Below are 25,910 nucleotides of genomic sequence, written 5' to 3'. Positions count from 1 at the left end.
ACCCAGCCATCATGAGAATCTGTCAGCACATGCACAATATTCAGCTTGGATTTGGCTTTCTGCACCACCAAAGTTTCTCATGCCCTACAGTTTGGTGAGAGCCAGTTTGGTGTAGTGGTTAAGAGCACGGGACTCTACTCCCCACTCCTCCACTTGAAGCCGGCTGGGTGACCTTGGGCTAGTCACAGTTCTCTGGAGCTCTCTCCGCCCCACCCACCTCACAGGGTGTTTTGTTGTGGGGATAATATTGGCATACTTTGTAAACCACTCTGAGTGGGCATTAAGTTGCCCTGAAGGGCGGTATATAAATCAAATGTTATTACAGAGGAAGCCTGGTTGAAATCAACCTAATGGATAAAAAAAATTAAAACATATTTTGATCAGGGCTTAAAATGCTCCAAAAGAGACAGGACACCGAGAACAGCCCACTGTCAGTTTAAGGAAAAACTGAGGGGTGACAGAGAAACAACCTGTTCAAGTACTTGACAGTTAGAGGAAAAGATGGGGGGGGTTCCCAAATTGTTGCCCCCTCCCATGATTCCTCACAGGCCTTCAACTTGTCTCCAGCAACAGCAAAGTGGGGGCCTCCTGCCAACCAGTACAGCTATAAAATATGGCCACCCAAGAAGTTTTTGCATATACACAGGGGATGCCACCATTATGTTGTGCTGTGTTGTCTAAGAGTGTTTAACAGCATTTATCCCAATTCCACCCCTTCCTCCAGGGTTTTATAATAGGTCTGCTTCTTAGCTTAAAAGATCCTTCAAGGATGGCTAACTGGGAACAGAGGGGAAAGCTCTTCCACTGATCCAGTCCTCCCAAAAGATTATTTTAGCTGTAGGCAAATACTCTAACAACTTGGCAGGGAAATGGAATAGGGGGGTTATCCAGTCCCTCCCAAACTCATAAAAAGGTGCATTTTCACTCGTCTCGTCTCTCCCTGTGACCCCCTCCTTAATTTGTCCTTTACTAAAAACAACTGATTTACTTCCATTTGGGTTGTTTGTATGAAACACTTCTTCTCCAAGGGTTGCCAACTCTGGGTTGGGAAATTCCTGGAGATTCTGGGAATGAAATATAGGGAGAAAGGGTGGGATTTAGAGAGAGCTCTGTGGGGTACAATGCTATAGAATCTAGCCTCCAAAGCAACCACATTATTCAGGGGAACTGATCTATGAAATCAGTTGTAGCTCCAGGAGGTGCCACCTACCCATACATTTATGCCTCTAATTTAACTATAATAAGAAATATTTGATTAATATATTTGGTTTATTAGCAAAAGGGGGCTGGGAGAGCTCCTGCTGGCATACTCACCAATGAACAATGCACAGCTGGTGAAATTCCCTTCAGTAACACCTTTAAAATATGTTCAGACAAGGCTCCTTCAAAACGTGAAGGAAAATCCCAACAGGGAAGGGTTCCTTTTAGCATCACACCTAGCTTCGGTATCGATTAGCACTCCGAAGTCTGAAAACCATAACTTTTAAAATTCTGGAACAGGGGAATGAGACCCTTTCCAAAACAATAGTGATCTGAGGCATTCTCTGTCCATCTGTGGGCGCATAGTCCACAGATGCGTCGCCAGCTCCGAAATGGATAATTTCTGGAGATTTGGGGGTGCAGCCTGGAGAGGGTGGGGTTTGGGGAGGTGAGGGGCCTCAGCAAGACAGCGTCCACTCTCCAAAGCAGCCATTTTCTCCAGGGGGAACTGATCCTTGTAATTCCGAGAGGTCGCCAGGCTCTACCTGGAGGTTGGCAACCCCTTTGCTTTGGGATGGAAGGGGCTTCGTGAGGGAAACCAAATACGTGGGGCGAACAGACGGCAGACTTTTCAGGGGAAACGGTCAGAACAGGTTGCGCGCGCAGAGGCACTAAGCGAGCGTGGGGGAGCGACCTCACCCTTGTCGCAGAGAGGGGGAGGGGAGATGTAACCGCGAGAGGAGGGGGTGGAGGAAGAGGAGGCCTCACGCTCGTTACTCCACACAACTCCCTCTCCCCCCCGCCCCCGTCCGCTTATTTTTCACGCGCCTCCTTGCTCGGTGAAGGAAGCGAAAGAGGCGGGCTTTGACTTAAGACACATCGGCTTCCGGCGGGGCTCGTCCGCGCGCCGCCAGGCACCGGAAGTGGGTCTTGGCCGCGAGGAGGAGGCTGCCTGAGGGAAGCACGAGCGCCAAGTGCGTGTGTGAGCGAGGCGGAGAGAGGGGACGCGCAGAAGCGCGAGCGGCGAGGGACGCGCGCGCGTGTGCGCGTAAGAGCGAGGGAGGAAAAGAGAGGGAGAGAGAGTGCGTGAGAGTGAGGAGAGCCGGAGCGGACGGAGGGCAGGCGGGCCGGGCCTGACGACGGCGGCTGAGGGAATCGGAAGAAGAAGATGGCGGACGGGGACAGCGGGAGCGAGCGAGGGGGCAGCGGGAGCGGCAGCGGAGGCGGCGGTGGCGGTGGAGGAGGCGGCGGCGGAGGCGGATTCCAGGGGCATCGCGGCGGCGGGCCGGGCCCGGAGCAGGAGACGCAGGAGCTGGCCTCGAAGCGACTGGACATCCAGAACAAGCGCTTCTACCTGGACGTCAAGCAGAACGCCAAGGGCCGCTTCCTCAAGATCGCCGAGGTGGGCGCCGGGGGCTCCAAGAGCCGCCTGACGCTCTCCATGGCGGTGGCCGCCGAGTTCCGCGACTACCTGGGCGACTTCATCGAGCACTACGCCCAGCTGGGGCCCAGCAGCCCGGAGCAGCTGGCGCAGGCCTCGGCCGGGCCCGGCGGGGAAGACGGCGGCGGGGCGGGCGGTCCCCGGCGGGCGCTCAAGAGCGAGTTCCTGGTGCGGGAGAACCGCAAGTACTACCTGGACCTGAAGGAGAACCAGCGCGGCCGCTTCCTCCGCATCCGCCAGACCATCAACCGGGGGCCAGGCGGCGGGGGTGGCGGCGGAGGCGGGCCGGGCTTCCCCGGAGGCGGCCCCCCGGGCCTCCAGAGCGGCCAGACCATCGCCCTGCCCGCCCAGGGCCTGATCGAGTTCCGCGACGCTTTGGCCAAGCTCATCGACGACTACGGGGCCGACGAGGACGAGCTGGGCGGCGGCGGCGGCGGAGGGGGTCCCGGCGGCGGGGGCCTGTATGGCGAGCTCCCCGAGGGCACCTCCATCACAGTGGACTCGAAGCGCTTCTTCTTCGACGTGGGCTGCAACAAGTACGGTGTCTTCCTGCGTGTCAGCGAGGTGAAGCCTTCGTACCGCAACGCCATCACCGTCCCCTACAAAGCGTGGGCCAAGTTCGGCGGAGCCTTCTGCCGCTACGCCGACGAGATGCGAGACATCCAGGAGCGCCAGCGGGATAAGCTCTACGACCGACGCGCTGGGCCCGCCGGGCCGGGAAGCGGCAGCGGCGCTGGAGACGATTCCGATGGAGACGATGTGGACGACGACTGAGCCTCTTCTTCCCCCCCTGCCCCCCATCGCTTTGACAACCTCCCCCCCTCCCCAGCCACCTTCACTCCACCACGGAGGTTGCCATGGAAGGAGGGGGACTGGGTGGAAACAGGGAAGAAGCCCCATCTCAAGCCTTCCTTCTTTCTATCATGGGGGAGAAAGCGAGTGAGCACCGAGATTACCTGCATACACCCACCAACCTGCATCACTTCTGGAACAGCCCTTTCAATTCCTCTGTCTCCCTGGCCCTTTATTTTTCCTGAGGATACAGCATCTCTCAGCTGGTCGGCCCATCCTGAAGGACTGGGCTTTACATCATTGGCCTCACCTTGGGAAGAGAAATCCCTGTGACCTCAATTCACCTCGCCCCCACCCCATGGTGTAGGAAAGATTTTTGTGATCTGAATCCATCCTGGCCTTCAAAGATTCCTCATCTACTGGATCCCAGAAATGTTTTATTTTGGGAGAAGGGGGGGATATATGTTATTTGGATGTCATCTCCATTTTCTCTTCCCCCCTCCCCCTTGCATTTTTAAAATCATGTCCTCCACTAAAAACCAGCATCTTGGAGACTATATGGCCACTGAGCACAGTTTGAAGGGTGGGGAGAAGCCACTGCAGCTGTCCAGATCCTTGGGGTGGGGATGTGTGCAGATCATGATGGGGCAGCTTGTTCAGGGTTGTAAAGATCAATTATCATGGACTTAGTCCAGCACAAATCGGGGTATTAAGTGCAACAGCAAGGAGTTTAAATGGGGGGGGCAAACAAAAAACCATAGAGCTTTGAGAAATGTAGTTGGGAGGGGGGAGCTTGTATCTGGACCAATGTCCATCATTGTCTTTCTTTTTTCCTTTGCAGAATTGTTTTGTTTCTAGAATGCAAATTGCTAAGCTCCAGGTGCCTGAACTGGAATTGATAGATTAATTAATTTAATACTGGCAGGTTCTAAAAATCTTAAATGGCATTTTTTTATTTTTAAAAGAGGGTTGCAAACAGGTAGGTTAAAGGAGAAAACAGGCATAAAGCACAAGGAATGCAGAGTGGACAAATGGTTGCTCACTAAAGTTCTTCCCCTCTCCAAATAAGGTGAAAGAACAAGTGGTTTTAGTAGGAGGCAGATATTGGAACTGCCTTTCTGCAGGCTTCAAAAGATAACCCAGTCAGATGAAGTGGCATTTGGTCTGTAGCTGGGTCTTAAAAAGAAAAATTTAAAATCATAATCTTGCAAAGAAAAATGGCTAAAAAACTGAGTAGGAAACTGAAGGCTTCTTTCATCGTGCAAATCAGTGGACTTTTTCCATGGAAACGGTCATCAAGAACCTCAGGTCCAGAAGTTCGGTATCAGCTATTCTTTTTAACAAGATTCTTTTTTTAAAACAAAAAGAAAACTCAGTCCATTTCCTCAGTACCTCGTGTTATGTTAACAGCAGAGTTGGCAAGCATGGATTGATGGTATGGATTGTTCAGAGCAATGCATGCCTTGTGGGAGCTTGATATCCATTGCTGAAAAGGAGCAGAAACAAACCGTCAAAGTTCTGTGACTATGAACATACCCTAGCAGCATTTTACCACCTTCAAATTTTAAAGTAGACTGGCTACTGCCCATTTCTCCAGTTATCCTTTCCAAATGAAGTTGGATATCCCCTCCCACCCCCACTCAAGGAATTGCCTCATCTATATTTTAAATGGATTCTTATCTAAAAATGATATTTTTAAAACTAACAAAGTTAGCCCTATCCCCTCCAAAAAGATGTTTTTAGATACATTATATACTAGCAACTTTGAATTGAATGGGAATTACTCTGTTCATTGCAAAGTTTCAGGTATTTGTGTGACATCTTAGAGGCAGGTAAACCTTCCTCTACAATCTCTAGTATTTTTTTAATTGTGCATGCCTGTACTTTATTTGAGCTGCCTTTTTAATTTATTGCATACCCTTATTACCTTATTTTGGTATTACTTTTATCTATCCTATCTTTGTTTTATATTTATTAGTAAGCAAGGAGACATAAAAGGCCTTTCTTCACACAGTTGTGGCTGGAGTGGAGGAAGTGGCTGGAATTTTCTGTTGGGAAAAATGGTTTTGCTGTAGCTGTTATAAAGATCAGCAAATAATTTCAGAGTAGTTTACCACAAAATTTTCAGCCGCACAAATGATTGTCTGTTTTACAGCTAATTCGTTACTCCCAGTGTCCATAGTAGATCTTTTTATCGTATCTTTGAAGAAACTTTTCTTTCCATTTTTCTCCGTCGCAAAGAACTTGTTTCCTGAATTGTAATGGGAGCAATAGTATTTCTTGATGTTTTAATTACATCCGTATACTTGTACTGTATTTTGTACTCTCCAAGGCAGCTGTTTTCGATAATGTCCTGCTGTATTTACCTATGTATTTTTGTTCAAATGTATGTAGTTCTTTGCTGCGGAGAACAATTTTCACCAACAAAAGTTTCAGCGGACAGATTAACTGGGATACCGCAGCCCTCTAGGACTGCAGAAAAAACTCTGCTTAATGAATTAGAACTCTAGGCAGCAATGAAAATTAAGGCTGCAGACGCTTGGTGTATATTGCTGTAACTCTTCACTCATTTTAAAACAGTGTACAATATTTGTATAGACCAACGATGTTTTGTTGCTTCAGTGGTAATTGGTTTTACTTCTTTTGTTGCCCAGCTGCTGTGAGCCAATTAAGTTCTTGCAAAGAATGCAGTACCTCTCCTTTTCAGGAGGATTTTTTTGGCTGAATTGCAGTAACTAGCCTTACCTTTGTATTATGTGGTAGTGACAGAGTTTTGACTGTCCCTGGCCAGTGGCTACATAAGCTATAATTAGCTGCCTAGGAAATATGTGGAAGTGGACAGGAGCATATATCAATTGTATGCCAAGAACGCTGCCATATATGGTGTTGGCTTTGGCAACCAGAAAGTCTCCTTTTGTCATTAGTTAAACAAATGTATATTGAATACTCAGATTTTTACAGGTTGACACATGACCCTTTGAGATGTATAGGTGGTGACAATGCAGTGTGTCGGTAGTAGCATCTAAATTAAAATACCGGCCTGTGCCCTGTTAAGTATGAATGATAGGTTTCTAAATTTTAACTAATACTGAGGTTAATGGCGAAGCCTTTTGCTATGGGAAAATGGGTCATAGTGGCACAAGGTCTTCTTAGGCAATAGAACTCTGGAGAGCGTGGGTAATGAGGGAAGAGGCTTGTCTGAAACGTACAGCTTTGAACATGAATGTTTTCCCCTGCAGAACTTTGAACTGTTGTGCTTAAAACAGTGGAGACTACGAAGATGATCATTTCAGGGTCGCTTAGAATCATTTATGGCCTCTAATGAAAGAAGAATAATTATTGACATACGGCTGTGTTAGAAATCACCTCACCCTGACTGTGCAAGGCACATGTTAAAAATCACACTGCTTTCTAAGCTGGTAGTTTCTCAGTTATCTCTGTGCCTATTCTAAACAGGCAACTTTAATGCCTATTCAGAATAGCTGTTCTTTATGTGATGGGATAGTCAGCCACGTTGGAAAAATGTAATGCTGGGGTTATATCTGAGATGAGCAAATCCTGTTATTCCTGTTTATATTCTTGTGCATAAATGTCAATTTAATTAACCATTTCCCTTCTTTTTTGGTGCTGCAGTTAAATCATATCCTGGATTTTTTCTGCAGCAATGTTGACAATGCCTCGGTGCAGTCTATAACCACTGGGTCCAGCATGCCTGTGCTCATATTAGCTCAGTTGTAGTAAAGTTACTGGAGTTAAGATGTTGCATGATGAGGTATGCTGGTTTAAGTGGCTTATGGATCACACTGTTTTCTTAAAATGTAGACTTTAAGGGGAAATTGGACAGCCTTTCTTGGGAGTTCCTGGCATTTTTAGACTTCTGTTCTTGGAATTATGATTCTGGAATGCAACTGTCAAAGCATCTGCTGTACAAAAAAGTGTAAATCTTGTATAGCACCAAAATTGTAAATATTTGAGGCATACAGGTATAAACGCCCGTTGCTTTAGCTCGCATCTAGTTACGGGTTCATGTTCTTATTTCCATAGCTGTAATTGCAAAGCAGTTCTAGGCTTAACAGTGAAGGCTAACTTTTTCTCTCTCTCAAAGTTAGCCCGCACTGTTGCTGACCCTGGAATGATCTTTGCAATAAATCACAAATCTTTTTTAAAAAAGTAAAGATTCAAGCTTCTGCTTCCGTTTTTCTCCCCCAAAACACACTTTATTATCCTGTCCTATTTTTTATAGTTTTCAGGATAATGGGCACAAGAGGCAGGTTACAATAAGTCCCTCATATTGAGTGGTCCCATCATTGACTGCACACTTCAGGTATTGGAATAGCTGAGGGTAACTTGTGACAGTGTGATCTGCTCCAACCGTTAAAGGGGGTGTAGTGTATTGACTACACAGGACATTTGAAAAGTAACAGGCTACTTTTCTCTTGTGAGGGTGGCAGTTTTGTGATTTTTGGTGGTAAACTGTTCAGTGCATAAACATGCATGAACATCTCAAAAGTTTTAACAGATTATGGTACTTTATCTGATGCACAATTTAATCTCTCAGCAGATATTCAGTTTTTATTTTAAAAAACAAACTTGTGGCCTTGACTCTTTAACTTTGTGGTAGGGAGGAGAAGCTAGTTTTCCCTATATGAAAGTGGCACTTTTTTGGCTTCAAAATTATTCTAATTCTACAGAGTTATTGGTAAACATGTTCTTCGTATGCTTCCTTTTTTAAGCAAGTAAATTGGTAAATATCTTGAAGTATGTTTGCTATGAATTGCATTTAGTTTTATAAACAGTGATATTAGGGTAATCATTCTATTTGAGGCTAAACATTACAAATTTAAAAGATGCTGATAATCTTAAAATGGCTATACTCAAAATTATTCCTGAAAACAATTTTAGTTTTACCTAGCAGAACCCCTGAGGTGTATCTACATTACCAGCATACTGTTTTAGTACCAGTAGAACTGTGATGGCTCCTCCAAAGAATATTGGGATTTGGTTTAGTGAAGGTGCTAACAGGTTCTGTTGGACACCCACAGCTTCTCTTAGAGAGCTGTTAATTCACTGGGGAGAGGAAATTTCTATTTAAACCAGTAGTGTAGATATGCCCCAACCCACTGCACTCAGATTAGTCTTCTGCAGTTGGCTGCTCAAACCTTGTTCGGTCTATATGAGGTAGTGGCAGGTTTCTCGTGTATTTCATTCTTGGTTTTTTGTTCACTCTGGATCTGCAGTGTAAATACACAGCTTCCTTTCCCTCATGTACTTCTTGATGATCTGATGTCCAGGTTTCTTAATGGTTTTTAGAAAGCTCACCTATTGTCCAGTAATGCTGCTTATGGTAATTTAGTGTCAGCAAGATTACTGTATTTAAATGTTGTGCTTGAGCATTAGCAAGATCATCTTAATTGTTGGATGAGGTGTACCTCTTAAAATTGCACACTTGTGTATAATTTGTCAGATTAATGGAGTGTTGCTAAGGTTGGGAAAGCCTGATTGTAAAATAAGAGAATTCTTCCTTTTCCCCTATTGCAAGTTTTGAGAAACCTCACCTTTTGCACTCTGTGGTTTTTAACTAACATGGGAAGAATGGAGGGGAGGGGGGGGGAGATAATGTAGTACTGTGCCAGATTGCTTTGATGAGGTATTGTAACATTGGAGAGAACAGCATGAAACAGCTGTTCAGTTACATAAGGTTTTTAGCCCATATAAGTTTAATTTCAGAAAGAGAGAAGAATATCTGAATATGGCCACCAACTGCCACCCTCTGTTTCTGTAGCAGGGCAGTTACTTGCCATGGTACTAAACTAATTTCATCTTGATACAATCAGATGGTTGGGGGGTTTTTGTTGTAATATATGGCAACAATTTTTTCCCTGAGTTTTCATAACCATCACAATTTTTATAGATGCAAGGAGTATGCAATAACGCTATGGCTGGGATCCAAAAGTTGAACAATTCTGTGTGTCTTAACAGACTAGTCCTGTGTTGCCCATTGTCGTATTTAGGCTGGAGTAATTCTGCATAGCATTCTACTCTAAGTGGAGGCAGACTTGTATTTTTAAATAGTAGAAACTGCTGCAAACTGCTTTCAAAACTTGAGAGTTGTGAAAGCATCGTGGCACGGGGATCTGTGCTCAGAGTCTGAAATTTCCCTGAGTACATGCAGTTCCACTGAATGTATCTAAAGTAATTATTTGAATCCTGTCCTGTATTCTTCAACTTAACCTTGCAGCTGTATAACTTAAGGCTAATGTTATAAATTTATTCATGGCTGGTTTCGAAGGGTAGAATTATGCCACAGTCTGTAGCTGATGTGACTGTTCTCAGAGGCTTTTGAGAATGACAGCTACACCCTTGCTAATTTTTTTCAGTCTTTAGTGTTTAGTAATGGCTACCCTGTTTTGGGTATAATGAGAGGAATTAGAGCTGTCATAATGCTCACCTAATAATAATAGAATGCTCAAGAACTGACTGATTAAACTCCCAGTGAATTATTACCTTGCTTTTTATTTTTTATTTTTTTTTAATTGCTAATTTGTTGATAGTCATTTCACTCCACCTCTGCTGTTTTTAATCTGACAAGGGGAGAGAGAGAGAGCTCAAGGGTTCAGTGTCTAGTGGAAATACCAACAAACCTTTTGTCTCTGAAATTCCGTATAGGGAAGGTTCAAGTGTGCTTTGTCAAAGGCGTTTTGTAATATGCTGCTATGTAGCCTTAATCTCGTAATGTACTGTATATATAAACATACACACAGAGTAAGCAGCCCACGACGAAAAAGCAGAATGTTCTCATTTGTCAAAGCTATTATTAAAGTGCAGGAAAAATTTGTCCTGTCCCAGTTTACCACTACTTTGTAGGCCAGGTAGACTGTCTTAAAACTTGCAGAAAGAACTTAATTTAAAACAGCAGTCACTGTGCATCATTTTAACCTAGGCAGGTTTCCAAGGCAAGATGTTTAATTTCCTGCCCTGCTCTTCTGTGTTGAAAGGCCCATCTGGTTAGAAAATCCCATCTTTGAATTTATGTGGGATTTATAAGAAAAATATAGCTTAATCTCTTTGTTTCTTCTCATTGCTCCCTGTTCAGAATTGGAGTTTTTGACTCATGCAAATGGTAACTATTTGAACTTAAAGAGTGCCATGATAAATGGATTCCTAAATGATCTCCCGGCATATATATACTGCGTGAATGTTTCTACCTTACCAGCATTTTTGTGGGATGGCCAGCTAGGCCCTCAATAACATGAGCTGTTTTCCTTGCTAACTTCCTTTCCCAACAGTCCATTCTGGTATGTGCTAAATAGAAAATATGGCCATATGTGTTGCTAATGCCTTCGCTCTTTATAATTAAGGGCGAACTCTGCAGAAGAGTCTGTGTGAACAGCGATTTTCAAACTGCTCTTGTGTTTCTGAAAGTTCCTCATTGACAAGATACCATTGTGCAGGTTCAGGTGCAGATAGCGGTGTTAAGGCATACTCTTAAGTTTCTGAGAGAATATGGTAAGGCCCAATAGACTTAGGCAGTATTTCTGCAGGAGATAAGATTTTGTAGCCCAGAATCCTCTGTAACACAGGAATTGCTCCTCTTGAGCTGCAGAATTGCAGTGTGGAATGAGTTCTGTGGGGTGCAGAGTTTAAAAATCGCTACTTTAAAAGTGAAAAGCACAGTCAAACCCTTATTGTGGTAGGCAATTTATTTTCGCTAATGTTTCATTGCCAGTTCTGAAATGCCTGCCATCTTCCATTCTTTGCCAAGACCCGTGGAGCAAGCATTTCTGATCTGGTTTGGCAGGAGGGCGGGTTACTGTTCTTCACTGCTTAGTTGAATTAACATCTGCACAGAGTGGATCAAGTAAGCACAGGTCATCCATTGAAATGGATGGATGGTGCACCTTAGTTGTGCTTACAGGATAGCCTCCCAAGTCTTTTCTAGTAGAGGATATAATAGCTGCTTCTGCACACTAGAGGTATCACTCACTGCAGATATTACGATCCCTGTTGCTCAGTTTTCATGCTAATAGATTTGTGAAAAGTGAAAGGACAGGGCTATGGGAAAAGGGCAAGGTTGTAGGGGATCATTGCCTTCAGGGGAGTGGACATTTTGTTGGGCTGAATGTACAATTTCAGTAGAGAGCAAGTAGTTAATTTGGTGCCGAGTTGATACCTTGTGCAAGTGATATAACTGATCATACATGGATGTAATCAACCCATATGTAAATATACACATGTTTGTACATTGTATACATAGAAAGAGATGTCTGTGTACATGTGTATGTATTTATAAAATTGTTTCTCTGCTAGATAGTCAATGCAAAAGTAGCTCTAATTTTATATATATTATATATTAAAAAAACTCCCCTCTATAAATATATTATATAAATGCTAGAAGTTAATTTGTAGAAAAATAGGACTGGTTTCAGGAATATCTGCTGAGAGACCAAAAAGTTCACTTTTAAGTACCTTAATTAAAGAATAAAGTTTATTCCTCTTGTTTATTTTTTTATAAAAAAAAATTAAATGCACTTTAACTGGCAACACACACAGCTGCATGATGCAGTTTCAAACATGGAAATGTTTAAAAAGTGCAGCACCCATTCAAAAAATATTCTTTTCTCACCTGTCAAGCGGAACGCTGGAAATTATTTGAAATCCCAGGGTCCGAACTGCCTGTTTGTCTTGCTGCCCGTTGGCTGAAGCTTACATTCTGATTTCCCTTTGGGGGGGTAGCAGGACTGCTTTTTAAAGAGCAATGCAGATACAACCAAACACTACAGGTTGTTGAATAAAGGCAGGTCCTGGATTTACCACTAGCTAACTAGCAAAAAACAAAACAGTCCAAATGACATTAAGAACTCCTCATGCTAGTTGAGCACTCCTTAAAATAGCAGGTTTTTGCAAATGGAGTTTTACAGTCTATATTTAAAAAATTGTATGTTTGTAACAAATAAAGTATGCAGAAAAGTGAATGAACCATGTACAGCAGTCTCTGGGTTTTTTTTTAATGAGAGATGAGTATTTTATGTGATGCAATTAAAGGTTAATCATTTGTTGTTTTAGGACCATGTGTTTCTATCATGTGTTGAATCCTCCTGCAGTAAAATATGCCCTGTTCAACCAAGGGTGGAAAATATCCAAGTAAGCAAGCAGATCAAATAAGTAGTTATATGATCCTACAGAAAGGGGACCTTTGGACTGCTTAAGCTGGCAGAAAAAGAAGGCTGTTTTGTCAGATCTCCAGCACGGAAGAAGATGATTGTATGGAGTTGGGCATGTAGTTCTGCATCTTACCATTGGTGGAAGTAGGTTGAGAGGATTGGTACTCTTACGGGAGAAATCAGGGAGGCATTTGGTCCCACATCTTTTTAGAACCATTGGTTTTGTTCACGTTCCAGTAGCTGCTTTTTAGGTGTAGTAAATTTAATTTGCTTGTAGTCATTGCCCCTAAAGACAAAGGTAGGTAACAATTCCACCACAAGTCTCATAGGCACAGTGTTGTTTGCATTTTGCATGCTGAAAACCGAGGCTGAGGCGGTAAACTTGTTTCAGGCTACCCAGTGAGTTTATAGCTGAATTGAGATTTGAATGCAGAAACTCCAGGAATCCAGTACTCTTTTATCTGCTGGATTACATTGTATCTTACCCAGTGCATGAACATAAAGCTACTTTATTCTAAATAAGCCAGTTCTTCCAAGTTCAGTGTTGCCTACTCTGGCAGTTTTCCACGGGTCCAGAGAAAGTTTTTCTGACCACTTGTGACTTGAAATGTCAAACAGTGTGAACCTAGGATCTTCCGCATGTGAAGCATATGCTCTGTAATTCATCCACAGCTACCTCCCAGCGCTCTTACCTTGCTACCAGAGAAGCCCTATTCCTACAACTAAGGAAATGTGCACATCCTCCTGCGTACTCTGAAGATTAAATGAGTAAGCAAAAAATGTTGCCCTTGGATATGGTGTTTCCCCACTTAAAATATGACTTTACGTTCCACCACAGCCAGCCAGAAAAGTAACTTTATTTGTGATATGTGTCTAAAAACCTCTGCCCCTAGAATAAATGAACAGGTGGGCCATTCCAAAGTTTCACTATTAACCTTTTGAAGGTATCTAGTATGAATGATTCTTAGAAACAAAGTATCAGATTTTTAATGCAGGATGTTATGCTTTATATTTTTAAAAAACTTGAAAATCAAATGCAGTGGAGGTTTAAATTTAGCTTGGCACTGAGGGAGGTAAAGCATAAGGAAATGGAACTCGTTCTGCACTGTAGTTTAAAGACCTTGATGGTATTCGCTCCCACTATACAAAATCCTTGATATGGGGAAATGTTGGATAAAGTATCTTGTATATGTTGGCACATATCATTCTGCCATGATCAAGGTTGGTGTTAAAGCTCAAATTTAGTCCCTGTGTTCACACAGAATTGCGTTCTTTGCTTTCAGCTGTTGTGCACATTCTCTAGCCATATTTAGTGCTCAGAACAGTGATGCATGTAACTTAAAAGTGTTTATTTGTACTGCCTTAGGAGAGCAGTAGATGGGTCACTTTCTTACCAGGACTGTCTATGGATGTACTTTCACTATGGCCCAGAATTGGCTTCCTAGGAGTCTTTGCTCTCTCTTTCAAGTTTCTAGCACTTATCACTGTGACGATAAGCGACGATAAGCTTTAACGTGTATAGGTAATGCTAGGTTAAACTGTAGGCATTCCAAGGGGTAGGCGAACAAGACTTCCAATTATTTTTAATGTTTCTAGCTCACTGGGCCTCCCTATTATTGACAAAATTAGAACAAAATTGCAAAATAGCGTAGAATAATACATAAGCTAATTCAAACAAAGCTTCTCAGCATGACAGAGACAGGTTTCCCTTAACAGAATTTGTATAGCTTGGGCACATTTTTTATTTTTAATTTGGAGTGCTCAAGATCTGTTAAATGGTGCTGCACCACTACTTGCCAGTGACCCCAGGTTTTGCTAGACTATCAAGCTTAGGAATAAACTGTTTTGAACAACTGCATATATAAACCTTCATGCATGTCATTGATTAAGAGTTTGCCCTGGGATTGGCTTTGCTTTCTGATTTGCTCACTGAGTAGGCACCACCACTGTGGCAGTAGCTGCACAAGGAATGTTGGCTGCCATTTCTTCTCATGTGTAGTATGTGAAGGCACTTGATAGCAATCTGCTTAGGTGCCTATTTTGTCAACGTGCTGAAAGGTGCATTGCAGAGGTAAAGGTTTTTCAGGCAGTTTGGGGTGTATGCTGCAAGAGGATCCTATTGATTAAAAAACAACCAACCCCAAACCAGGAAGTGAATTGCTTCAGTGCGTGTAAAAGAGACTATTAGGGATGACTTGGACAGGGTGTGCTGCACGTAGCTGCTGAGAGGGCTCCCTGGATGGAGCCTTGCCAATGCTGCTTTCTCAGAAGCCTGCAGCAGCCTCTGCTTTTCCAGCCCTGTTCTCCCACTCACCCCCATACTCTTCTTAGTGTCCTCAAGCCTGATGGACTTTATTATTCCATCCCTGTTTCCCTTCTTCCAAAGTTTTATCTGCATTCCACATTCCTAACATGCCTCTAGAAAATTTTCACCATAAACTCTCAGTCTAATAAGGAGGCCCGTTGGTCAAAGATGTTTGAAATTGGTGGGTCTATTTCAAATAAAGTGCCTCACCCCTGCTCTGCCCCACAGCCATATGTCAGCTAGGTTACCAAAAATACCTCCTGTATTACAGGGTAGATTCCCATTCTGCCTATTCTTTACTTTCTTTCCATTCTTCCTTTCTCCGCTCTGGAGAGATGGAGTTGGAAAAGAATATTAGGCCAATGGCTTGAGCAAGAGATCATCAGTCCACCAGTTCTTGGGGATCAACCAATGTAGCTCAAAGACCATAGCACAAGTTAAGAGCAGGTGTATTAAAGAAAGGGGGCAGTAGACTAGGCTGAAATTTACCAAATCCCATGGGAGCAGCCCATGGATGTATGCTTGCTCAGAAAAAAGTCCTGCTGCGTTCAATGGGATTTATTTCTAAGTAAGCTAACAGAGCAACTTTCTTAAGCTGAATGGGAAGCATTCCGGAAAGTGACATAACTTTGTGTTCCCTGTCTCATACACACACCAGTGCTGATACTTCTCAGGTGCATTATGAAGCTAAATGGCTGCAGTTCCTTGTAAGAAGGATGGGACAAAAAGGTAAAAAATAAATATATTCCTGTCATTCATATTGGCCATTTGGCCAGGTGGGAGCTAGTTGTAATTTAGTTTTCCCGGCAGTGATGGCTGTATGATATCTCAAACCAGTATTTCCTAAACTTCCTACAATGGAGGTGTCTCCCTCAATTACAAGTAGAGGACTACTTAATTCTTACACCAAAAAGGTTTAATCTTAAGGCATGAAGAGGTATATTGGCCACTTCTTGCCAATTTGAGAGCCAGTCTGGTGCAGTGCTTAAGAGCAGTGGGACTCTAATCTGGAGAACCGAGGTTGATTCCCCTCTCCTCCACTTGAAGCCAGTGGGGTGACCTTGGGTCAGCCACAGCTCTTCCAGAGCTCTCTCAGCCTCACCCACCTCACAGGGTGATTGTTGTGGGGGTATAATGACATGTTTTGTAAACCGCTCGGAGTGGGTGTTAAATTGTTCTGAATGGCCATACAAAATCAACTTTTGTTATTATTGAGTCTGCACCTCAACCTTTAGCATGTCTCCTGCTGTGAGGAAGGAAAACCTAGAACAATGGACTCATACAGAGATGACCTGAACGACTCTCCTTTGTACTTGAGCGGTCCTAAGTCCTTGCAACAGAAGTGACTGAGTAATTCTATCAAATCCTCTCAAGAGGAACAGTAGACCCCTCCCCCCCCCCCCCCGCACACATACTGACTGGAAAGAGAGAAACTCACTAAACCGGAATTGTTCGGGACGGCATTTTTATGAAGTGCATTGGACTAAATTATAATGGAATGGTTCAGCGAAGTGCTTTAATAAATGGAAGAGACTGTGGACCACATTAATGAACACAGTATGTATTCTGTTTGCTGTGTGCATTACCTTTTCACATTGCTTTGTTTTCTACCTATGTAATACCATTTTCTGCACTGTTTAACACATCGTGTTTAATACTTAACGCTTTGTTTCTTCTATAATCCTACTCCTATTACATTGCTTATTAGAGATCTTATCCCATTTGGTCGTATTGTATAATCTACCTTGAATGAGAAAGGCAGACTATCAGTAACGTATATAAGTAATTAATAATCACCCAGAGATACAGTGAATAGTCTCCTTTGCAGAGTATTCTAGGCTCCTAAAAACCTTTAACAATTGATAATACATATTCTTTTTGGAATGGCTGAACTGAATTACATCGCGCGTGACTGGGAAGGGCGCGACAGCGGGCTCTAGAAACGTGCTGGCGCTGTTGGTTGTAGGTAACCTAATTTCCATAGCTCGGGCGGGCGTAAAGGGCCTGCCGCCGCCTCCTAGCGTCGGGGCGCTACAGCTTGAAGCCGCGCGCTCGGTTGGCTGGAACCCGCCCGGCTGTCCTCATTTGAGCCCATTTCCCACATGGAGGCGCGCACAGGGCTATATATAGACGCGGACGGGCTGCTTGCTTGCTCTTGCTGCAAACGAAGACTGCGTCAGCTGCTCTCTCTTGCGTTGCTGCTGCGCCCCTCCCTTCCCCTGCTATTAATTATGCATTGGCAGCTTCTTTCCTAGCCCGGACTGGGAAAAGGAGAAAGTGCTGCTGCCCTGAAGAAGTTTTGACAACCTCCAGGTGGAGCCTGGAGGTCTCCCGGAATTCCAAATGTTCTCTAGGCAACAGAGATCCGTTCCCCTGGAAAAATGGCCGATATGGAAGGTGGACTCTGGCATTACACCCTACCGTGCTCCCTCCCTTCCCTAAACCCTGCCCTCCGCAGGCCCTCCCATATTTCCAAGAATTTCCCAGTCTCGAGTTGGCAACCCTATGAACTGTCCATATTTTCTGGTCCCCGGAAAAGATTCTGCCCCTAGCAGGGTGGGAGAGGGCTATGGAGGGGGGATGGCTCTTTAAAACAAAAATCGAATGCTACGGTGGTCACACGCTAACCGCTAAAGTTACTTTGCGGTAAACCCTCTGAATAACCACGTTGTTCAGAATTGTGCTGGAAATCTCGGCGATATGGTGGAGGGGAGCAAAGCACATTCCGGACTCGGATGGCGCATGCACGTCCCTTGTACATCAATGGGTACAAAATGCCCGGGAACGTGTAGGGCGTGGGAGCTATTCTGCAATAGTACGGACAGATCCACCCCGCGAGCTGTTGAAGAGAGAGAGACGTTATGACTAATGTACTATCGCGAGCGACTCCAGAAGGGAGGGGGGAACACTGCAGAGTGAGTGAACAAAATGTGCAGCAGGCGCGGGCAAGAGGGGCGGCTTCCGCGCAGCGTTTCCTGGCTCACCCGAGGAGAGCTGCTGAGAAGGAAGGCCCGCCGCACTGCCGCGACTAAGCAGGAAGGGGAAGCGGGTTCCATTCACACTCGTCCCCCAGCGTGCATCCGCCCGGGCTACGCCAGCCGAAGCTTACACACTGCGGCCCTCCCTCCTCGCCTCTGCCGCCATGCAAAGGAGGCTCACGCACGCGCATCCGCGCGCGCGCAGGCCGGGTCACATTCATCAGCTGGCGCGTGAGATTTGCCCGCATCAGCAGCCCCTCCTTTGCACAAGGCCCGCCTCTTACCTCAGATGAACCCGGCTCCTTGCTGCTGCTGCTGCCGCCGCCGCTTCCCCCTGCGCTCTGCAACGGATCGATAACGAGACTGGCGTGGAATTTGCAGCCTTAGAGGAAAGGGCTGGATCGGAGGAAACTGACCTGCAAGATCTTTTGGTGCCTGAGCTGCAGAATCCAGAGGACACCCCCCCAAAAAAAATTTAACGGGGGAGGGAATCCATTATCTTGCCCATTTAAATTAATTGGGAGCTGCGCACAAGCGCAATTACACCCCTGCATAAGTACACCAACCCACACGTCTTCGTGTCCCCTGCCTGTGCAATGTCCCTGTTATGTGACTGTGCACAGCACGCATCTATTTATATATGCCTAGGCCCCAAGTCATGTTTGCCACTGCACCCATGCTTTTAAAACTAGCAACAGGAGAATCCCAGGCCCAGATCGGCCCCTGCAGACCTCCAGTTGCCAACCCTGATGGTGGGATTTGTTGACAGTTTACTTTAGGGAAGTGGGGAGGGGTGGGAAATGCTGCATCCAAGCGGCCCTCCCACTAAACTAGTTGCTGACCAGTTGCAATCACGGGTGCCAGCCCACTTCTGTCGAATTGCAGCTCACTATGAGTGTATTGAGGTGACAAGCCGTTTCATTCAGAGCAGCTGTGTGTAATTACTATGACACCATCTTTCTAAGGCTTTCCTTCTTCAAAAGTACTTTGGAGTCAATCATATAAGAAGCACGTTGCTGCTTCAATGTTCTGTTTCCAGCCAGCTGCCACTGAAAAATTCACAAGCAGAGCATGGCATCATGGCCTTCCCCTGTTGTTTGTCCCCAGTGTCTGGAATTCAGGGGTAAACTGTTCCTGAACACTGAAGTTTCATTTAGCTAGCAGAAGTCCTACACACAAATTTGTGCTGGAGATGTAATTGTAATGGTCTCAAGGGAAATCTCTGTGGTTCCCATAGCAAAACCTTTCTTTAGAAAATCTTATGGCTTCTCACATTTGGCAGTGGCTTATGCTTCTGTTGGTTGATCAACCCCTTCGAAATCCCTATGGAGTGTTTCTATGGCCACAGGGTTTAGTGATGTGCAAACACTAGAACAAGTGGTTAGATGCCGCTAAGTGTATACCAAACTACAGAAAGGCTAAGGAGTATGGGGCTTTTCAGTTAAAAAAAAAGACAGGGTGGGATACGATAGAAGTTTACAGATTTATTTATAAATTGCACACGGAGTGGAGAAAGTAGAACCTTTTTTGCCTTAATACTAGAATGGGAGGTGGGGGCACCCAATCAAATTGATGGACAGTTGATTCAGAATGGGCAAAAAGAATTAACGCTTCACTCGACAAGTAATTAAATTGTGGAATTTACTGCTAGTGGACATAGTGATGGCTGTTAGCATAGATGGTGGGGGTGGGGGGTTAGATAGATCATGGAGGACAGGTTCCTTGTGGGCTACTAGGCATGATGGCTAAAGGGAATCTCCATCTCCAGAAGCAGTAAAACACTGAATACCAGTGTTATGAGGCAGCATAAGAGGAAGTCCTTGTCCTCTATGCTTGGTTCCTTGGCCCTCCAGGAAAAGTAGCTGGTCACTGCCTGAAACAGTATGCTGGACCAAACAGATCCTTAGTCTGATCTAGCAGGGCCCCTCTAACATTATGAGATAGCAGCTGGACTAGAACTGGGGTTAACAAGGTTTAGAATACCCACTCAGCTGTCAAGTGCATTGGCCAGTCACTGGGCCCAGTCAGTTTAACCTCTCAGTTTAACCTACCTCACAGGGTTGTTGTGAGGAAAAAATGGGGGAGGTCCATATATGCTGCCTTGTGTTCACTGGAGGAGAGGTGGGGCAAATAAAATAAATAATACATGTAACAACAACAGTGTGCTTATATACTGCCCTTCTGGACAGATTAGTGCCACTCTCAGAGCAATGAACTAAGTCCGTGTGATTACTATCCCCACAATATAGCTAGAGAACTGAGACTGAGAGAAGTGGTTTATTCATGGCTACCCACTAAGCTCGTGGCAGTAGTGGGAGTCCAACTAGCAGAGTGCTGATTCGCGCAACCCAGCCTCTTAACCACTGTGCTACAGCAAGCTGTAAGTGACCCATATGGCAGCATAATCCTCAATATCATGTGTGAACAGTATCCAGCTCACAAGGGCAATTAGCAACTTTTGACACCCACCCACCAATGTTCTGTAAGAGCTCGGCCTTGGAAAGCGCTTGTTTACCTCCAGCATCACATAAGGCCGTGCAGTGGTTACAGTGTCAAACTAAGGGAAAAGATTCAAATCTCCACTCCAACACGAAGCTCACAAGACTTTGGGCCAGATGCTGTCAGTCTAACCTACCTCACAGGGCTGTTGTGGGAACAAAATAGAAGTGAGATAATCATATTTATATAATGTCCCCAAATCCTTGAAAGAAGAGTGGAATTTAAAAAAATCTATGGGCCCTAGTTTGAATTTGCTAAGAAGGTGCCTTGCCCAAGCCTTGAGAGCCAGTGCAGTGTAGTGGTTAGAGCATTAGAGGAGGATCTAGAAACCTCAGACTCAAAGGCCCACTCGGTCATGGAAACTGACCTATCATTAGTCTCTCAGCCTCACCTACCCTACAGGGATGTTGCTGAGAGGTTTGAAAAGGGGAGAAGCTGCTTTGGGTCCCTACTTTAGCCAGAGCTACAGCGGATCGCCAAGGGCTCGGGCAGACGGGCATCTTCTGCACTGGCCATGTCCTGGATTGAACCTGGGACCCCGTCTGCCCGAGCCCTGGCCTTGGCGATCCGCTGTAGGTCTGGCTAAAGTGCTGTGAATGGGTCATTTCCTGCGGTCCGATAATCCTCCCTGGTTCACCGTTGTGAAGGGCGCCTGGTGCCGGGCTAAGGTTGCCAGTTCTGGCTTAGAAAATTTCCGGAGATTTGGGGGCGAAAGCAAAATTTGGGGAGGGCGAGAGCTCGGCGGGGATGTGCTTCCACACAGTCCACCTTCGGAAGCTACCATTTCCTCTAGGGGAACCGATCTCTGTTGCCTGGAGATCAGGTGTCATCCCAGGAGATCTCCGGCCACCGGTTGGCAACCTTATCGCAGCCTCTGCAACCAGAGACGGGGGGGAGCCGCGGGGGGCGGGCGCCGGGAGAGCAGCTGCTGTCCTCGCCTGCCCTCCGATCTCCATCCCCGGCACGTTCCTCCACGAGCCGACAAGCCCCAGTGCGGCAGCGCCGGCCCTCTGCCTGGCCGCGGCGTCTCCGCTCCATTGCTCGCTCGCGGCTTGCGGACGTGGGTTCTCGCTCCGGGCCGCGCTGTGCTCGCTCAGCGATCGCTCCGCTGTGACAAACGACCGCCAGGCGAGTCCCTCCCCCCCGCGCCCCCAGCGCCCGAAAGGAGCAAAATGAACAATGAGGCCGTCAGTACAGCTCGGAACGCACGTAACACCCGCAGGAAGGCGCGCGCAAGCTGCGCGGGCAAGGCCTGGGCGCGCAGGGCGGGGAGGCGCCAGAGCGCGCGCGCTCGCGCGCGCGCTGCCAGGTGCCGTCGGGACCGGCTTCTTTCTGCCCTAGGGGGGCTGCGGGAGGCGAACAGCCCCGGAGAAGACACGCCTGGGAACGCCAGCCGCGCCACCTGGAGCGAACCTCCAGGCGCGCAAGCAGTCTACCGCCGCAGCATTCGTGTCCTGCTTTGAGCGGCCCCGTAGCATCTCCTTTGGGTGCTGCTAGACTGGGCCTGACCGGAAAAACACGTTCTTCTACTCCTATTCCCTGTTGCTAGCTAAATGGATCCTCCAGGTTCAGAGGCAACATGCCTCTGCATACCAGATGTTGGTGACAAATCGCAGGGGAAGGGGCCATGACTTCACGCTCAGTTTGTGAACATCCTGGCTGGCCGCTGTGAGAAACAGGATGCAGGGCTACAGGGGGACCTTTGCTCCAATCCAGCAGAGCAGTTTTCTTAAAAAAAGGTTTTAACCCCACACACTATTTTGATGTCATGGGATTAGCAGCAATGAGTGCCTGTTGCTCCCTCTGGAATACTTTCATCATCTGTGAAGTTACCCCTGATGGCTCCCCCCACCCCCACATACACCCAGGTAGTCCAACAGTGCAATCCTAAGAAGAGTTACACTGTTCTAAGCATATTGATTTCAATTGATTTAGAAGGGTGTGATGGTCAGTAATGACTTGGCGCTTGCACAGGGGACTACCTTTACCTTTAATGGTTTCACATCACAATGAAAGGGGGGGGGGAGGAGATAATACCTTAATGATTCAGATCTCAGCTGTGAACTCCCACTCTCAACCCCACCTGATACAGTTTGTATACAATAATGTTGTCCTGTAATATTGTCAGAAGCAGGGTCAGCCTTGGTTAGTAATTGAATGGGAGACCTCCAAGGAAAACCAGGGTTGCAGAGGCAGGCAATGGCAAACCACCTGTTAGTCTCTTGCCATGAAAACCCCACCAGGGATTGCTGTAAGTCATCTATGACTTGACAGCACTTTCTACCAATACCATCTTACAGGGATGTAATATTTATTGTGATAACATGTATCTTATCTTTGTATACACTGAACGCACTATATTAATACTAAGTTACAATGAAGATTAATAAAAGGTTGAATGGAAAATTAATTTATTTTGAAATATTTGAGGATATGTACATGTCATAATTGTACAGAAAAGCAACAAACAGGTATGGTGGCCATGGGATTCAGGCTCCTGAGTATCTGAGATCTCTTTAAACAGACATTCCCCACCTCTCTAGATTTCTAGCCTTTGCTTTATTTATTTAAGGTATTTTAAAGCCATGCTTTCTCCCAGAGTTCTAAGTGGCATCCAATATACTGAAACAATCCTACTAAAAAATAAAATAAAATAACTAGCAATATTAAAGCCATAATAGTAGCAAAAAAGAAGCAGTTTCAGGAATGAAACAGGCACAGCTTGAGGCAGTACAATTCAGCGGAGAGCCATAAACCATAATGTAAAACCCCTGTAACTTCCCAAAAGTAACATGGAACAGCTGGTGTCAGGTAGAATGTGAGAGAGAGACTTCCTCAGCTCTGGTACCACAGTCAAAAGAGGCTATCACTTGCCTCACAGCAAAAAGGCAGAGGCATTGTAAATTGGAGGAAAGCTGGGATGTGATTGTAAATCAATTGATTTATTTACTTCATTTATCCCCCGCTTTTCTCCCCAATGGCTTACATCATTCTCCTCTTTTACTCTCACAACAATCCTGTGTGGTAGGTCAGGCTGAAAGAGTGGGACCAGCCCAAAGTCACCCAGCAAACTTCCATGGCAAAGTGGGGATTTGAAGTGAACCTGGGTCTTGCAGATTCTAGTTCAACCACTTCCAGTATGGCCATCCATTGAGTCCCACTCAAGTACATTTAAACCTTGTGCTATCCGCACAGTGCACCAATAGTGGGAGAAAAGCACTTTAAGTGGCACATATGAATTCAACCAAGTGTGTGGGCAATCTCTTGCTGAAACCAGAGAGCTGGCTAAACAAGACTTTCCGGACTTAGGGCCAAGGCTTTTGGATCCTGCCTAGCTCTTTGCTCACCCATTCACCCAGCACAAGCGGAATAAATGGTGCAGAAGAAGAAACATTTTGATGCAGATTTGTGTAAGGTTCATGACCTAGGTTACTGCTGCATTTCTCACCACATAATAAAAATAACCCTGGTAAAGAATTTTGATTCCTGTTAGTGCTAACATTGCAGGGTCTGTATGACGGAACCAGTGGCTGGGGAAGGGAGACCATCTAGTTTGGCTCTGTGGCACGATCTGTTCAGCCTTCTAGCCTAGATAGAATTTATATGGTGGGAGATGGGGAGGAAGCAAAGGAGGGCAGTGCAAGTGAATCCCCAACAGCAGCTATTTCCAAACATTCCATCTCATATATGTTTCCAATGATGTTTTAATAATGAGAATGGACACATTAACATTTTCATACCGAGTGGCAACTCTTTGGTTGATAGCTGGGTCTGTAACACTGTTCCGTAGTTAAAAGTTCTGGCATTCTAGTCTCCCATAATGGGAGAGCGTGCTACTTGCAATCTTTTGAATATATACAGTTACCACATTGTGCGAATGGGGCTGGAAACAGTATTTTCCAGCACCAAATTGCAATGACTGGACATGGATCATCACCCACTGCACAAGATGCAACATTTACTTTGAGCAATTGGGTAAAACTCTGTCTGCTTTCTACCCTTATATATGTGCAAATAAAAGGGCTACAAGTTTTTTTAAAAAAGCAAGTTCAACATTCCAGAAAAGAGCTAGATTTTCCCCCTGGGGAGGGGCTTGCCTCCCTCCATAGCAATGACCCTGGAGCCTCTTTTGCAAAAATCCTCCTAGAGGTGCATCTCTGGGAGCTACACTTCCGAAACACAAGGCAGCCCCAAGCAGCTGTTGCTTGCTCCATGGGCTGGTCCTCTTTGCAAGAGCACCATAAGAGACCAGCGCTATGCGGATCAACTCAGAATCCTACTGAGTAAGGCCTGTTCAACAGGGCTTACTCTCAGGAAATAGATCCTAAGATGACACTATAAACTTTGCTTGGTCTACATGTTGAGATGAGTCATAAAAGTACTTGGCTATAAACTGAGCTCGATCTGGTGCATTCATTATCAAGCCCAGTTAGGTTGTATGAATAGCCTTGCCATGAGAACAGTTGGAGTGACTCGAACAGTGCAAGAGGGCAAGTTGTGGATGGCAGTGACCATGCCAATGAGAAATGAGCCAGTGATGCTTCTTTGGGCAGAAACGGTTCTCCATCCAAGCAACCCGAGTGGCTACTTGGGGGTGCTTAATCAGCAAGATTCAGCAATGTGGAAGATGGTGGTGGTTTGGACAAGCTGTTGCCTCTCAGATCTGTGCAGCAGGTGTATGCCCCCCATGAGCATGCCACGAGGCTCAGGGAGAAGTGCAGAAGTGGAACTATTTATTTATTTTATGTAATTTATAGTCCGCCTTTCTCACTGAGACTCAAGGCAAATGACACCATATAAGATTAGTACAATCAGTCTCAAGTACATTTCAATACAGTATCAAGGACATTTCATAATGCGCACCCAGGAGGGGCAGCATGGGAGGAAGACAAAATGCCCTGAGCCACCCCATCTCTGGACCACACAAGTCTCTCCTGAACCACAACAGCTCCCTGCGAATCCTTCCAAACCTGCTCAGCTCTGTTCCCTCTGGACTGTGGAGGCATTTACTACTCATCTCAAGAAGAGAAGACTTAGAGTGCCAGGCAGTACTTGAGTTGCTGGAAATGTCGAACCTACGCTGTTGTTAAACTGTGGCGCTTACACACATTATCGGTGTTGTATTATTAATCAGCTTGACATATATACTTCTGCTGAGCACTGTGGTGGTTTTAAAAACACTGGGAATGGAAGGCAGGCTGCAGACCTCAAGTGCGGTGAGCGAGAGTTCAGTTGAGGGGAAAGAGGCAGGAAAGTCTGCTGGAAGAGATGAGTTTGAAGGAAGGGTTGATGAATGGGATGACGAATGACAGTTCCAAGCACAGTTGAACTACCTGATCATCAGAACTGGCCCCAGACATTTTTGGCATCCAAAGCGGAAAATCCAGATGGCCCCTCTCCATCCCTCTGGTAGGAGAAATACATAATACTCAATTAGAGAAGTGAAGATTGACTTGAAAGCGGACAGAGAATTGTCTTAGTGAATGGGGTGGATGGAGATGGAAGTAGGAGCAGGTGGGAGAAAAAGCCACCCC

General features: G+C 45.5%; 1 protein-coding gene across 1 annotated transcript; it reads left to right on the top strand.

The window, feature by feature from the left end:
- The first annotated feature begins 2,142 nt into the window (after nt 1-2,142).
- PURB (purine rich element binding protein B) lies at nt 2,143-12,414 on the top strand. Its single transcript, XM_054997324.1, has one exon. It carries the CDS (start codon nt 2,369-2,371, stop codon nt 3,413-3,415), a length of 1,047 nt encoding a protein of 348 aa, XP_054853299.1. The 5' UTR covers nt 2,143-2,368; the 3' UTR covers nt 3,416-12,414.
- The last annotated feature ends 13,496 nt before the right edge of the window (nt 12,415-25,910 follow it).

The sequence above is a fragment of the Eublepharis macularius genome, chromosome 14, assembly GCF_028583425.1.
Source record: "Eublepharis macularius isolate TG4126 chromosome 14, MPM_Emac_v1.0, whole genome shotgun sequence".
Classification (NCBI taxonomy): domain Eukaryota; kingdom Metazoa; phylum Chordata; class Lepidosauria; order Squamata; family Eublepharidae; genus Eublepharis; species Eublepharis macularius.
Note: the sequence above shows the minus strand (reverse complement) of the source record. Positions and strands in the feature narration are given on the sequence as shown.

Excerpts from the sequence above, each read along its gene's own strand:
- PURB (XM_054997324.1), top strand. The coding sequence starts at position 2,369 with ATGGCGGACGGGGACAGCGGGAGCGAGCGAGGGGGCAGCGGGAGCGGC.